At 44.2% G+C, this 15939-nt stretch overlaps 1 protein-coding gene across 1 annotated transcript in view; it reads right to left on the bottom strand.

Annotated features, from left to right (window-relative positions):
• EBF2 (EBF transcription factor 2) overlaps nt 1-15939 on the bottom strand; it is a 126810-nt gene that overhangs the window by 17974 nt on the left and 92897 nt on the right. Inside the window, exons 8-10 of the mRNA XM_088179832.1 lie at nt 7032-7149; nt 5140-5270; nt 3820-3946 (exon numbers count right to left, since the gene is read on the bottom strand). Coding sequence (XP_088035958.1) covers nt 3820-3946; nt 5140-5270; nt 7032-7149 — 376 coding nt within the window. The remainder of the gene's footprint in view (nt 1-3819; nt 3947-5139; nt 5271-7031; nt 7150-15939) is intronic.

Below are 15939 nucleotides of genomic sequence, written 5' to 3'. Positions count from 1 at the left end.
TGGTTCTTATTGAATCATCCAAAATATCCTGAGCACCTCACAGGAGAAGCATCTCCTGCACCAGGAGATGAACCCATCAAGTGAGAGACTTTTACACTGATCCAGGTTCCCTGTTTATCCCTGTCTGCCTTTGGGTAGAACAACATGAAGGTAAAAGGTCAAATTCCCCACTGAGATACATTTTATATTTACTTTTTATTAAATAATTATGGCATGGCATGAAGTTTAAATATTACAGGAGATAATCGAGTGGGAATTGAGCAGAGAAAACCCAGACCTGAGAATTTAGTCTTGGCTATACTTAGAATGTCTTTGCTCTCCACTGGGAGCCATTCTGGTTTGCTTAAGGAGTTTAATAATACACATTTCAACTGCCACACAATCTACATCCCGTTTGGGAAGAGCAGTTTTTTTGGGGGGTTATTTGGGGGGCTATTATGCCAATAATCCTGAGAATTAAAGATCAGTTCTCACAAGAACCTAAACATCATTATGTGCCATTTCTCTTCTTGATCACAAATCTACTCATTTAAGTTATATATCTAAAGCTACAGAAATGTGAAATATATAGGAATTCAAACATGTGAAATGTACAGGAATTCAAATATATATATATATATATATATATATATATGAAGTTACTAAAAATAGCTAGTGGGAATATGCAAAATTCTAATTCAGGAAGAAGAAGCTGGCTGTTATTCAACAAACATTTTTCCAGTGGATTGACATGGACAGTTTCATCCTGATAGATCAGCAGCAGCAGCAAATGATTTGCCAACAATGCTGAATTGTTCTCAGGACTCAGGCATCCTGAATCAATGTGTACATTATTTCTTTCAGCACAAAGCTTTTCTGTGCAGCCTGCAACAAAATTGCCCACTACTGGTTTTACTCATTAATGGAACAAAAATATCTCTGTTGTGAAATCCTGTGAAAAACCAACACCAAGTATTTGGAGGAGTAAATGACACCTTCCCAAGTGGAGCCACAGATGAAGAATCCACCAGGAAGTTTAAGCAGCTTCCCCACAATCCCACTTCCACTGAGGAAAGATTTATCTGTGTTTTGCACAGAAATATGCCAGAATTAAATCCAAATGCTTTGGGGTTCGTGGATTCAGAGACCATAAAGGGGTCTGACACACAAGCAGGCTGTTCATTATTTCCTAGAAATCAGATATCTGAAATGAAACCTCTCAGCAAATGGACTCAGGTACCAAATCCCTTTGGCAATCCTCAAATCCAGAGTGTCGGGTTCAAGGGGTCTCTTGAACTTCCCAAAACAGTTTAAAAACCTGGGCATGGCATGATACAATTTATTCACAAAAAGAGAAGCCACTTAGGGAATAAACGAAATTATCAGTGAGCCTGTAAACCTCTCCCTAGCAGGCCTGTTGTAACAAGAGATTTGTTGTATAAGAGTAGGGAGGGATCTAAACATGTCAACAACTGATTTTATTTAAGTGAGGCTCAGAGTCTGGACAGTGCTTCCTCTTTGATGTCCTTTACCCTTCCAAACCTGTGTTTTCATCTTCAGCACAGCTATTCTGACTTGAGGAGGAGGGGAAGGATTCTCACAGCTGAGCAGGTTCTTCCCTGACACTTGGCTGCATCTGCCAGAGCTGCAGCAGCAGCAGCTCAGCCCCTGTCTGTGGCTGCAACACCCACCCAGCACAGTGCTGACACTGGAAATATTAATTATTTCAGCACACATCAAAGCACATCGGGCTGCTGGAGGAGGATGATGATGCATGATTTACCCTGAGTGGCAGCAGCTCGTGCTGGGATCACCCTGGGAGATGTGGGAAAGGGCCACAGCTCTGCAGCTCACCTTGGATTTACCCCACAGAGCACAGGGAAAACAGGAGAACCAAGTCTGGATATCTCTAGAAACACCCTGAACCCACAAAGCTGCAGCAGAGGGAGAGCAGTTTTTGCAGTGGGCTGCCCAAACTTTAAGGTGTTAACAGAGAAAAGGCACCTGTGGCATCACAGTTTGAGTCATGAAATGGTTTGGGTTGGAAGGGACCTGAAAAAATCATCTTGTTCTACCCTGCTGCCATGGGCAAACACCCCTTCCACTGGTCCTGGATGTTCCAAGCCCTGTCCAACCTGGCCTTGGACATTCCCAGGCTCACCTTCCACAAATCCTGGATGCCCCAAGCCCTGCCCAACCTGGCCCTGGACATTCCCAGGGATGGGGCAGGCACAGCTTCTATGGACAGCCTGTGCCAGGGCATCACCACCCTCACTGGGAGGAATTTCTTCTGTAAATCTCACCTAAATTTCCCCTCTTTCAGTTCCAGCCCATTACTCCTTGTCCTGTCACCACAGTTCTTGATGAAGGGTCCCTCTCTGGTTTTCCTGTCAGCCCCCTCAGATCCTGGAGTTCTCTTTTTCCCCCCATGTCTCTCACAGGCTAAAGCAGTGACAGCAGGAAATGTTTTGTCACCTCAGCATTTTCTGTCCAACTCACTCCTCCAATTCATAGAGCTCTCTGCATCCTTGTAAGTGCTGCTTCTCACAAGCAGAAAACAAGAGCTCCAATCCCCTTACAAGATTTAGCAAAGCAGCACCTTCCCCTCCCTGGATCCTGGCTGATACAGCACAACCCAGAGCGCCACCTCTCCCACAGATGATTTTATATTGCTTTGCTCTGACAAGGTAACCCCTGGAGGATTTCTGCTCAGCAAGGAAAATTATGTTCCAAATCTCCTTGATATACACATTTCCAGGTTAGCATCTCTGTGACAAAGTAAATGCAGAGCTGTGATCAAAGCTGAGCTAGGAAAGCCTCCAAGACGTGCCCTCAGCTGGCATAAACTGGTGTGTTATTAAAGCCAAGGGAACTATAATGGAACCACTTACAGCAGCAGAGAATTTGAATTTGTGTCGTATTAAAAGCAGAATATGAGGCTACAGCAAGATTAGCAGCAGAGAACAAATGTCTTTTTATTCCAGGAGCAGCTGATGAAAGGAGAGCAATTCAGAGCAGGGATGTGTGTGCAACCTGCATCCCCACCAGATGAAGGCACACACGGGGACTAAATGTTTGGGTGTGGTGGTTTAAAAACAGGCTTTTATCTCTCATTTTAAGTATTTCATCTCTTACTTCAGCTGCTGAAGTTGCTTCAGCAGCTGCCACTCCCCTCCAAGGAGCCGTTTGTCTGGGTTTTTGCTCTACTCTCCTGCACATCATTACCTGTCTACAGAACCCTGCTGGCTTCACTCTGACAGGAAGTTTTCCATGTGGGAACCTTTTGGAAAAGTCCACAGGTCCCATTTTGGTGATGAGAGGAGGCTGATGGCCAGGCTGCAGCACCCTGGGTGAGAGCACTGGGGAGTGGGAATGCTGAGAGCCCCAAAGTGCAGCAGTGCCACCACAGCACACTGGGCAGGAGCCCAGCTTAAAGACACAGATGAGCTCCCACAACAGCCTCACTGTGCCAGTCAAATTTACCCTTCAAATGTGTAGCTCATTTTTATATTCATCTTTCCAACAGCTTTGCCATTTTCTTCTTCAAGCAATCTGTCTTAGTGTGACTCTCTCCAAAAAAAGAAAACAGAAAAGCTCAAATATAAATCAGGTTGAACATAAATATTTGGTTGCATATTCTGTGGGCAGACTCATGTTGTGACAGCAGTTGGGGAAAAATAAGAATGTGAAGTCAAAATGCTTTATGAAATCTCCTCCTTACACCCCAAAGTGTCACCACTGCCAGAGTGGCCTTGGAAGAACAAGAGGGTAAATTGATTAATTAATTAATCAAACCAAATCATGGACACAGCTCCTGCAGCCCCAATCCCAGGCACCCACCTGTGTAAATGAACCTGCCTGGTGCTCCTTTGCAGAACTGTTTGGATTTGTAGGACAATGTCACCTCCACCACGCCGGGAATGTGCCGGGGCGGCGTCTGCACACGGATGGCGTGAGGTGTGATCAGCTGGGGATGGCAACAGGACAGGCACGTCAGCTGGCTGCTCCAGCCTTTATTCCATGAGTAAATCACAGAAAAGTCGGGGGTTGGAAGGACCCTAAAGATCATCCAGTCCAACCCCCAGTGAACACCTCCCAGATTGCTCCAAATCCTGTTCAACCTTGGACACTTCCAGGGATGGGGCAGCCACAGCTTCTCTGGGTCTCACCAAAACAACAAAAAAATGTCATCCTCATCTCCAGCTCTACCCTTGTTCACTTTAAAACCATCCCCTCTTGTCCTGCATCACAGGCCTCAGTAAAAACTCTTTATTTTTTATTAGCACTATAGATCAGCAGAGGGGTACACCTGCTTGGGTCCTGGCCTCCAGGAGAGGATCACACATTTTAGGACAAATTGTCATCAAGAAATTGGTACTGTTAAGCCCATTGGTTAATTGATGGTTTATTCCTGAGCCCAGACAGATTTTTTTTTCTCCTTCCCAAACTCAAACCCTTTCTTTATTTCTCTCCCTTTTCTTATGTAACTAAACCTGTGTAAATAAGAAACCCCGTGGAAAATTTGGTAGTTTAACATTAATTAAGTTCATCAATGGGTTCAAAAAAGATATGGGAATATCTAATGTCTCCTTCAGCTCATATCAGGAGACAATTTCTAATAATTTCCTTGATTTTATAGATGCTCAAAATTGTTCAGTTCCATTCTGGGTATCACTCAACAATATCACAGAGCAAGGAAAACACATCCCATGAATTCCCTTCACACAGGTTTATGAGCCCCACCTGACACAGCACCACAGAATGGCAACAGGAATTAACCCCATTCCTTCTCAGAAAAGAGATTTTACCCTGTTCCTCCTTGGAAAAGGGAATTTACCCTGTTCCTCCCCAGAAACGGGAATTAACCCCATTCCTTCTCAGAAAAGAGAATTTACCCTGTTCCTCCTTGGAATAGGGAATTTACCCCATCTCTCCCCAGAAAAGGGAATTAACCCCATTCCTCTCCAGAAAAGGGAATTAACCCCATTCCTCCTTGGAAAAGAGAATTTACCCTGTTCTTCCTTGGAAAAGAGAATTTACCCTGTTCTTCCTTGGCAAAGGGAATTAACCCCATTCCTCCTTGGCAAAGGGAAATAACCCTGTTCCTCCCCGGAAAAGGGAATTGTTCCCAGCCCAGGGGCTGGGGGCAGCTGTACCCACCTCGCTCCACACCAGCATGGTCCCAAACACCACCTGGAGCCCATCGAAGAAGTTGTCCCCGATGATGATCACCATGGCCCCCCCTGTGGTCCAGCCCTCACTCGGGCTGATGGCTTTGATGCAGGGCGTGGCTGCACAAAACAACAACAACAAAAAAAAACATCAAAACATCGCTTTAAGGTGTTTTTTTTTATCCCCTCCAAGAGGTTTGAGGACGTTTGCAGGCCTGGGTGTGAATCCCTGCAGCAATTCCTGTGAGCATCCAACATCCCAAGTGGTGAAAACAGGAGCTGAGAGCAGCTCCACCCATGCACACCTGGGAATTCCTCAATTCCCACTGCTGGCAGAGACCTGGGACAAATCCCTTCACCCACGAAGGCTGCTCACCTCTCCACAACCCCCAGAATGTTGACAAATAAATAAATAAATAAATAAATAAAGGAGTGTTTTCTGCCTTGCAAGTGTTAATTACTTGCCTATTCATTACTGGCACTTAACATCGTGTCATTAAAGCCTAATAGGCCAACTGTAGTGGGTGTAAAAACGAAAGGCTTAAATGGTTGTGCAGAGGCTGCTTAAAAATCCAAAATAACACCCACTCATTAGCATATGATCCCACAGACACAAACCCCCTGGAAAAAAAGGTAGAGTCACATCCATTAAGTTTATCAATGGGTGAGAGAAGATATAGGAATATCAAATGTCTCCTCCAATTCACATCAGGAGATAATTTCTAATAATTTTCTTGATTTTATAGAGTCAATTTTTTATTTTTTTTTTTATTTCTTTCTTCCATATGTTCAAGGCCTCTGGACTATGCATCCCATCAGGAACCCAATATGGTTTCCAGGCCATAACCAAAGTCAATCCATCACTCCATTCCCAATGTTGACAGGGTCAGAGGTGGAGGGGAACTTTGGCAGTGCTCCAAAAACATGAGACTCCTTTGAACAGCCAGTCAATCACATCCAATCAGTCAAGGAAAAACTGGATGGCTTCCTAGGCTAGGAATCCTGGGATTTTCCTTCTACCATTTCACTGCCCGCTGGGGGAGAATTAACACCACTCTGAATTCTTTACTGATTCAATCATTTTCTTCCAGTTCATTAATTCTTCTTTTAGGTTGATACAGGGCACAGTTAAGAAGTGGGGCAGCAAAACATTATAATGAAATAATATCCTTGCTTGTCTATTCCACTAACATCACCAGCTCTTCTCACTTTCAGTGGCTGCAGGAGAGGGAAAAGCAGGCACTGGTAGCATTTTCCAGCACTTTCCAGCCGTTTTTGAGCACTGCCTGCCCGAGGGAGGTGAAATGTTTTGGGAACCAAGAGGGAGAGGAGGGGCCGAACGTTTTGAAACTTAACAGATACAAGAATTTGTAATTGCTTGAATGCAGTCCCCAACCCATCCTGGAGCTGGCCATGAGTGTGGCTTAGCCAAACAAACTCCCATCAATTAGTGTCAGCTCCCTCTGCGCATCGTTAGGCTCCGTGCACAGTTTGTTTAAGGGAACCAGTGACACTTTTTCATACACATCTCGTGCTGGAACGGCTCTGTTTAACTAAGATGTCATCTTGCCTAATTTGCCTGAAATCAAATCTATCCCAGCTGAATGAGAGGGCTGAAATTTAGATAATACTTGGTGTTTCTGTGTTTTTCATCTTTGCAGTACATACTAATTAATAAATTGCAGGGGGAGGGGGAGCCAGTCCCTTAGATGTGAGGAGGATCATATTTTGCATGCAGTAGACACTGTTTTCCTGCCTCTGCCTTCCCCAAACCCCCTGAGGCTCTGCAATTCCCCCCTCAGCTCTCTCCTTCACTCCTGAAAACAAACAGAAATGGAAGAATGGGTAATTTCTGCTCTGCTCTCCAGACGAAATTCCCACCTTCTGAGGGGTCGAGTCTCCTTGCTCTCCTCCCGTGCTTGGAGTTGTTGTGCACGAACATGTTGTCAGACACTGCCAGCACGTGTCCATCCACGTTCACTGTTGTCGATAGCACCACCTGGATATTGAGAAAGAGAAGAGAAAAACACCCAGGTAAACGATTTATTCCAAACTCAGCTCGTTATGGATTAATTATTCAGTTCGGCTAGACCCTCGTTTTGTAAAATGGCAGCACACCTTGCAGGGGTTTAAGAAGGGGAGAAAATATTCTCAGCCTTCATTCAGTGCATTAATTGCATTTAACACAAGATCCTGCATGGAAGCCTCACTGTATAATGACCCAGTTCCTGCAGGATGGAAACTCCAAGAAAACAAGACCTAATATCGTGCCTGGTTTTGACAGGTGAGTTCACAGTGCCTCCTGAAAAATCATCTGAGCCTGAGCACCCCAAAGTGAGCAGCAGGTTTAAAAAACCTCCATGACCAGGCTCCAATTTGAATTCTTCGAGGAAGTAACTGTACATGTTAAATAATCCCACTTCAGTTTTTACAGTATCCAAAGCTCTAAATCCCATCAATCCAGGAAGATGTGTGACTTCAAACCACAAATTTTGGGGAAAAACAAACAATTTTTTAACTCCTGGAAAAAGAACGCCCTCTGACTGAGCAGTTTTGACCATCAGTTGGTGTAAAGGAGTTTAATTCCATCCCACTGCCACACCCACAGTCATGCACAGCCACGGAGAGTCAAACCCTGGATGTGTTCATGGATTTTCACAGCCTCAGCTGTCACAGGCGAGGTAAGAGAATGTCAAGCTCCAATTGTTGATAAAACTCTATCCAGCACAGAGCAGCAGAGACCTTGCCCTCCCCAGGCTTAGGCGAGCTTAAAGAATCCTTTCTTTCTCGAGACAACTCTAATTCATTCCAAAAGGCTCTTGTCATCCTGTACTCTTATACTTCTCAAGCATTCTTGTCACAGAATGTGTTGCTTTTGTGTGCCAACTGATTTCCTCATTCCCTTTAGGGTGGGGTGTGACTCCATCCAAAGGGAACGTTTCCCGCATGACATAGCTGAGCCCACTCAGATGCACTTCATTATTTTCCCTTAAACAATGGAAATAAATTTTACTTCTCTCACTGGCCAGCCCAGAGCACACTGTGGCAAAGGGGAATAGGCCTGAATTATTCCAGTGTCTGAAATATTTACAGCAAGTGTTTAAATTGCAACCAAATGTAAATAAAAAAGAGTGTGTTGTATATACAGTTACACTGTGCAATAGAGACATCTCTGAGCTCACTTACACGAGTGGGATCAATACACAGCCACGTGCTCCCAGGAAGAGAGAACAGAGGCAGGCTAAGTGTTCACACACAGAAAAGAACAATGGAATGTCCTGAGTGGAAAAAACACCCACTGGGATCAGCCAGCCCAGCCCCTGGCCCTGCACAGACACCCCAAAATCCCACCCTGGCCATCCCTGGCCAAACTCTCCTGGAGCTCTTGGGGCTGTGCCCATCCCCTGGGAGCCTGGGCAGTGCCCAAACCCTCTGGGGGAAGAACCTTTGCCAAAATCCAACCTTTGCCAATATCCAACCTTTGCCAAAATTCAGCCTAACCCTCCCTGCACAGCTCCAGCTGTTCCCTGGCTCCTGTCACTGCCCCAGAGCAGAGGGCAGCGTTGGAATCACCATTTGGGTTGTGCACAACACAAGAGCCACATTTTGGTAGGAGATGAAGAGACCCCCACAGCAATGGCAGAGTAATGGCAAGAACCAGCCCAGGAGACACAAGTGCTGAGATTCCTCTGCTCCCTGAGCCAGCAGCAATGGAAGAGGCACTTCCAGACCTCTCCCCGTGTGTGGTTCCATTTTTATTCACCTTTCCCATCCATGGCAGCAGGGCCAGAGCCCCTTGGCCTGTCCCCAGCTGGGACCCAGGGTGAATAAACACCAGTCTCATGGACAGGGTGAGATGCAAAGTTCAGATCTGGAGCAGAACCTTCTCGAAGTTTGGGAGGTTTTTTGTTGTAACCTGAATTTCGGCAGAGACTTTTGTCATTGCTACACCACCAGCAGCCAACTCCTCATCTGTGGTGTGGAGGAAGGACACGTGAAATCATCCAAATGTCTGAACTTCTTCACCTTGCCCCAGCCATTCCCTCTTGCCAGATGGAGATCACAATACAATTATTTTATTCTGCAGATTAAAAACCAATGTTTTATGGATAAAAGGAGGAGGAATGTGCATTCCACCATGGTCTCTAACTCCCAGGCCCTTCCCTTTCACAAGCCAACTGCTTTCCCCCAGTGAGTATTTCCTGGGTCATGAAGGGTGACCCTTTCCATCTGGAATCAATCAGTCAACTCCTGACAACTTCCTGAAACACCTCACTCCATTTCCTGTTCTCTCCCCCTTCCCTCTTTCCCCCTGGTTTGCTTCACTCTTCAAAACTGCAGGCCACAGCAGCTTAATGTTAGAGGGTCAGACACAGTTAGACTCCAAAACACTACACAAGAACACCTTTGACCTTCAAAAATCTTTACATCTTAGCTAAACAAATCAAGGTCAACATTTCTTACCATTACCTTGTTAACCATTTCTGTGCACTTTTGCCAAAACCCTCCTGAACACGTATTTATCAACAACACTTGTTCTCCCAACCTCGTAAAATAGTCCAAGCCCTTTTAAAAAACCCCTGTGTTTGGTGCTGATGAAAGGTGATGTGCAAACTCCCCTGGAGATTTAAATTCTGATTTTTGCCCACTGGCAGATGGCTCTGGTGAGTTTTTCTTTTCCTGCCCTGATGGCACTGCTTCTTGTGTATGATAATTTGGCTTCTTTGCCTGCTCTCTGTGGGTCATCTTCTGCCTAACACCATTTGTTAATACAAAATTTAATCCAAAGGGAATGATCTGAGGACAACAGAATAGGTCGGGTAGGCCATGGATTGGGGCCAAATTTTGGGCAGAGGCAGCATAAAAATTAAAGATTTTGTTTAAGATTCTGTTTGAGAATCTGTTAAGAGTCCAGCTGCCCAAAAGCTGGACCAAACTGTCACCTCTGCTGGGGTTTCAGAGAACAGCAAGCAAGAAGGAAACAGAGAGGGCAGTGTGTTATTCCTGCATCCTCCCAAACACAGATTCCCATCTCCCCCAGAACTCTGGGGGAATTACAGGATCCTGAGCTGTTTTCACACTCCTTGAGGTTCTCCCTGCCAATCTGCAAAGCTCTTCTTATCAGCTGGGAGGCCACAGGCACAGAGCAGCCGTTCCCCAGCAGAGCTGCAGAAATGCTGGGGCTGGATCTCCGCATGATTTTTGTTTCCCAGGTGGATTTCTGTAATGCAATCCTCGCTCACGACCCACGGGGAGGGTTCACCTCCCGTGACATCCAGCCAAAGTGTCTTTAGCACATTAAACTCGGCTCCTCTGAGCTGCACTGCCCCTCCTTCACCTCCCTGCACAGCTCAGGGCTTTGTGTTTCTTTACAAGCCTCCACCTGGCTACTACAAATTTCCCTCCCCCAGCTAGGTTATATCAGTGTTTTTACATTCTAAAGTGTGCTGCTCTTCAAATCACAGATATGCAAATCCGTTCACATCCCCAGATATAAAACCTGTATCAGTCACAGACACCTATTTAGACATATGGTACAAACATTCCAGGCATACAGGCATTTACTTACATGTAACATATCTCATCACTGTGTAAATGATCTCTCTCAAAAAATTCCTGTTACCATTCCAAGTGTGGAAAAAATTCTTTATGACATCGTACATCTGGAAACAATATTGAATTCCTGATGCACTTTCCCTTAAACTCTCTAGTCACAGCACCATGTTATTTGAACTTTTTAAAAAAACCAAAAAACAACTGCTATGAGGATTAAAAAAATTAATAACAACAACAGCAACAATAAAAATTATTATTAATAAAAATCGTTATTAATAATAATAATAATTTCCAGCTGAGTGGAAGGAAATATGTCAAGCCTCATCCTGGGCTTGGACAGGGCTCCCATTGATGTCAACAGGAATTTTGGTTGAGGGAGTAACACAGGAGGAGAGCCTGGATATGGTGGGTTTGCTTCAGTTGGATTAGGAATAAGATAAACAATGGGAAAAATTCCAGCAGCCTCACTCTGCTCAAAACTTCCATGGAACTGTTTGGGAAATCCTCTCCAGGACCCTGAGCCTGCAAACTGGGAGCTGGCAGGGCAAACTGGGCATTTTCACCCCAGGGAATCTGAAGGATTTTGGGCACAGGGGTTGGGCACCACTCCTGGCTCACTGGCACCTTTTCTCCTGCTTTTATCCACAGATAATGGCAGCTGCTTTCATAAAATAATTTGCAACCATTTCCACCTTCTGCCTTGGACACTCATCTTGTTTTAAAGCCTGATGATGAGGGAATTTATGGCTTACAGCCTCAATTTATTCCTAGTCAGTTTATACTTAACATTAGCTTTAAAATAATTATTTCCCTTCCTGACCTACCTGAGGGTAATTTCAGAGAGCACTTCCATCCCTGTACAGTGTCTTTGTGTCCAGCCCCTGTCCCCCTAATGCCCCATTCCTGCATCTGTTCCAATGTCATTTTGCTCTCTTTTGGCTGTAGTTAATCCAGTTTATTGTACCCAAACAAGAAACCAGAGGAGCCCAATGCAACAAATTCCCCTCCTTTCTGCTGGCAGTGTGAGACAGAGTGGATCTCATCTGTGGTTTGTTTTTAATGGATGAGACATCACTCTGGGAGCTTTCTTTCCCCATGGATATTTGGCCTTCAGATCTGAGCACATTAAACTTCTTGAGTAGTTTTTCTCTTGCAATTGAGTCAGTCCTTCCCTTAGTCACACAGAATCCAAAATAACATCACCTTTTGTTGGATCAGTCAGTACCCAGTGAAGAAATCTGCCCCCTCCAGTGTCGGGCCCGGGCTCTGCTGACACCAGCTGCATTTGTTTTGCAATTTTTACCTGGGAATTGAGTCCCCCACAATGATTATTCCATGTAGCATTCACCTGTCCCAGCATTCAGTGATCCCCATCCCCATCCCAGCCTGACCACGGGAGTCTCTGCCACAGTTCCCCATCAGGATTCCCATTCTGGGCAGTTCTGGTTTATCCTTGCCATCCTTTTCCCTACATTCCTCACTCCCAATATCATCCCACCCCTCTTAATCATTTTCCATTCCCTGAGTGACACAGAGCCCTGTGAGCTGTGGATTAGAGTGAGCTGGGTGAAATCCCAGCTTTGCTCACATGCCTGATGATGAACTGATCCAACCACTGCGAGGTCAGGAAGAAAACCTCCCCAGGGATGCACCTTGTTATTTTTCCTTTCTCTTCCTCCCTAGAGCATCTAGAGGAGGAGGGGGTACCTGCCAGGAAACACTCCATGTCATGTTTTCTGCTGAAAACACAGGGCAATTACTGACCTTCCTCTTTCTTCTCCTAAGAAAGGACATTGGTTCAAAGCTGACCACTGTTAATATAAATTTCTGCTGCCTGCACCCCTCCCTGGCACTGCAGGGCCTGTTTAATCACTGTGCTCCTGCAGGAAGGAGAATTCCCAACCAACAGGAGCCAAATGTGTGAGCAGCAGGTCTCAGCTGAAGCATTTCAGCTGAAGAGCCTCATCTTAATTCCACGGAATTATTGTTCCCCTTTACACACCAGTCGTTACCATTAAATATCATTGGGCTTCAATCAAGTTCTGCAGGAGAATTCCTCATTAAATGGAGGGCATCGTTTTTATTTTTTTTTAATTTTTAATTTTATTTTTAAGTTCCATTCCTGGGAGAATCCCTCACTGAGAACACAGCCCTGCTTAACAATACCTGTGTAAACTCAATTTGCAGAGGAGCTGAACTCAAACCCTGGGTTTGAATAGGTGATTTTAGGATGGTTTTTGCCTCAGTTTTCCACCCACCAACTTTATTTGGAAATATTTTAATTGATAAATAACCAATATTTGCTTCAGTTGAATTCACAAAGGCATATTGCTTGATCTCTGTGGGTTTTGGGCAGCCATCAAGTAACCATGAAATTATCCCTTAGTTCTAGAAATATTCCCTTTCCTTTAACTCCAGAATCTCTTTCCCTCCTTTAGCCACTGACAGACACTGAAGTAGTAATTCACAATAAAATCATGTTACTACAGGGGAAAAAACCTCACTAAAACAATGATCACACATTCCTCAACTTCTGATGGAAAACGTGGTTTTCAACAGCACAAAATCGTTGCATTTGGTTGAAAGAAAAAAGGAAAGCAAGAGGATTTCGTTCTATTTTTGGAGCTCTATTTAATATCAAAGCAAATTTCCAATAGTCAATGGGATCACAAAGCAGCTGGTGTTGCTCTCCAAACTAAAGAATTATTATAAAAAAGCCACAAGTCTTCAGGCATCTGGAGCTGCATTAAATTTACAATGTAGTGTTAATGTAACCTTTCCTCCCCTTTCTCTCCCCACCCCCTTCTCTTTTTAATGATACACGTGAAACCTAACATTTAATTTCTCTTAATTTATGACCAGCATAGTATGAAATATCTGAATATTGTAATGGCTCTGGAAGTGAGGCTGGGGCCAGGCTTGGACACTGGATCCCAGAGCTTTGGAATTTTGGGGGTGAGCCAAACCCAGCCCAAACTGTGCAGCTTCACACCCATCTCTGATCTGAAACATTAGCTTGACATTTTTCCAGTCATGAGCAACCATTGCTCCGTGCTGGAAAAGCCAGCAGGATGAACTGGAAGGCTCCATTTCCACATCTTTTATTTGTGTTTTTGTCTCATCAACAAAGCCTCAGCTTTGAGCTTTCATTAATTCTCCATTAAAGAGCAAAAGTGGTGCTGGGTGAGACCCTTTCAGGCCAGGTTTCAGCAGTGATTTAAATGAGAATTTTGATAGAAGGATTCTCTCTGCTCTTTTATTTAATAACCACAGAAGAAAAAAAAGAGTGTTCTGATGTCTCCTGGAGGTTTGACAAGCACTACCCCATTGAAAATGGAAATATTTCTGCTGCAGAAGAACATATCCAGGAATTAAAACACACTTAGATGAGCATTGCTGCAGAATTCTGTTTGCACAAGGGAAGTGAAGTGCTTGGAAATGTCTGGAAAAGGAGGGACTTAATAACAACAGCTGTACAAATAATTTATTGGGGAAAAACCAGCAGAGGTCTTAGATATGGCCCAAGACTGAAACATAATGAATTAAATCATGAAATGAATAAACCACTCTACTGCACTGTGTTTTTTGACAGGATGCAAAACTATCCCTGCAAACCTCACAGACAACTCTGCACATTCATTACTGTGCCTGGTGAATAAATTAACAATTGCAATGAAAATTAACACGTCCAAAGTGTGCAAACAGACCACTAATATTTTTAAGCAATTTTTTTTCCTCCCCCACTTTTGACTTTCAGGGTTGCTGACAGACCATGTCCAACAAGCAGCAGGCAAAAAGGATTAATCAACATTTTAAAAGAGAAAATTCAATAAACACACACACACAAAAAAAAAGAAAAATAAAATAAAAAATAAAAAAACAACGAAGAATAAAAGAAGTGTCCAGAAGCCACTGGAGTGTCCAAGAACACTCCAAATTTTGGGTTTGCTCAGGGAAATAATGTTGCTTTCCTTAGAAAGCAGGAGGCAGACAGAAAACAAGCTGTCTTTGCCTATTGTCCTTACTGTTCATCACGGCTAATTTGCTTTGGAACACGGAGCTTTGTTATTCCCAAGGTGTCAAATTTTAGCAATTTGAGCCACTTTTTGTATCTTTTTTTTTTTTTTTTTTTTATCCACACTGACCTCTGCAGCCCAGAATAAACCTCAGCAACCCTCAGTGTCCAGCTTTGAAGGAGCCTGAATGAAGATCTTTGGTCTCACTCAAAAACCTCGAGAATTCTGCAATTTGTCTCAAAGGTTTCAGTTCTGCAACCCTGAGAAAACGTTGGCATTTTGGGGTTGATAAAAAAAGCGAATTAACTTCATGGTTTTAAAGGCTGATCTTGATTAATTCGGGGGCCTGAAGTGAATTCTCACACCGAGACTCAAAGGGGATGAGCTCCCAAGGAAGGGAGGGCAGGAGGGGTTGAAGTTATCCCAGAAAACAGAACCCTGCACTTTCACTTGGCTCCGTTTGCCCAGCTTGGCACAAAACCCCAGCTCTTGTCCTCGATAAAATGCTGATTTTGGTCCAGAGATCAAAAGCAAGGCCAGGCTCTGTCCCATCCAGGATGAAGGGATTCCATCCCCATCCCTGTGATCCTGCAGGATTGGGTTTAATTTCGTTTAATTTCCCTCTTTCAGGTTTCCCTGGACATCTGAGGCCGCTGGGCTCTGTCACATCCCTGTTTGGGTGAGGTGACACCAACAATAACCCTGACACCACAGAGAGATTTCTGCCCCCTTCCAAAAAAAAAAAAAAAAATTAGATCCAAACTCCCCCTGCAGCTCAGCATCTGATGGAAACCAAGGATTTGAGGATTTTTTGGGAGTGGCCGGCGTGGGTTTGAAATCAGAGCTGAATTTCTCCAATATTCCAGCGTGTTTGGGTCCAGAATTTCTCTTTGGGCAGTCACCACCAATATTCTGTGTATTGTGGCAATGCCTCAGGTCCCCGGGTGTTAATCAGGAGAACCCTGGGCACAACATTTTACAAACTCAGGGCAAACCCCCCCCCAAAAAAATGAGATTATTTATGTCTCCTGACATTCCACAATCAGCTCTCCTCGCTGCCTCCAAGAGCCTACAAGATGTGTTTACATGCTGTAAAAGAGGTTTTCTTTTGCTTTGCAGATTTTTTTTAGCGTTCTTGGCAGATGATAACTAATTGCTGCTTTTTTTTTTTCTTTATGGAAACTGCCACTTGAAAAAAAAACTCAGTAGAAATTTGC

This window comes from Sturnus vulgaris, chromosome 28 (genome assembly GCF_052056855.1).
Source record: "Sturnus vulgaris isolate bStuVul1 chromosome 28, bStuVul1.hap1, whole genome shotgun sequence".
In the NCBI taxonomy this organism is placed as follows: Eukaryota; Metazoa; Chordata; class Aves; order Passeriformes; family Sturnidae; genus Sturnus; species Sturnus vulgaris.
Note: the sequence above shows the minus strand (reverse complement) of the source record. Positions and strands in the feature narration are given on the sequence as shown.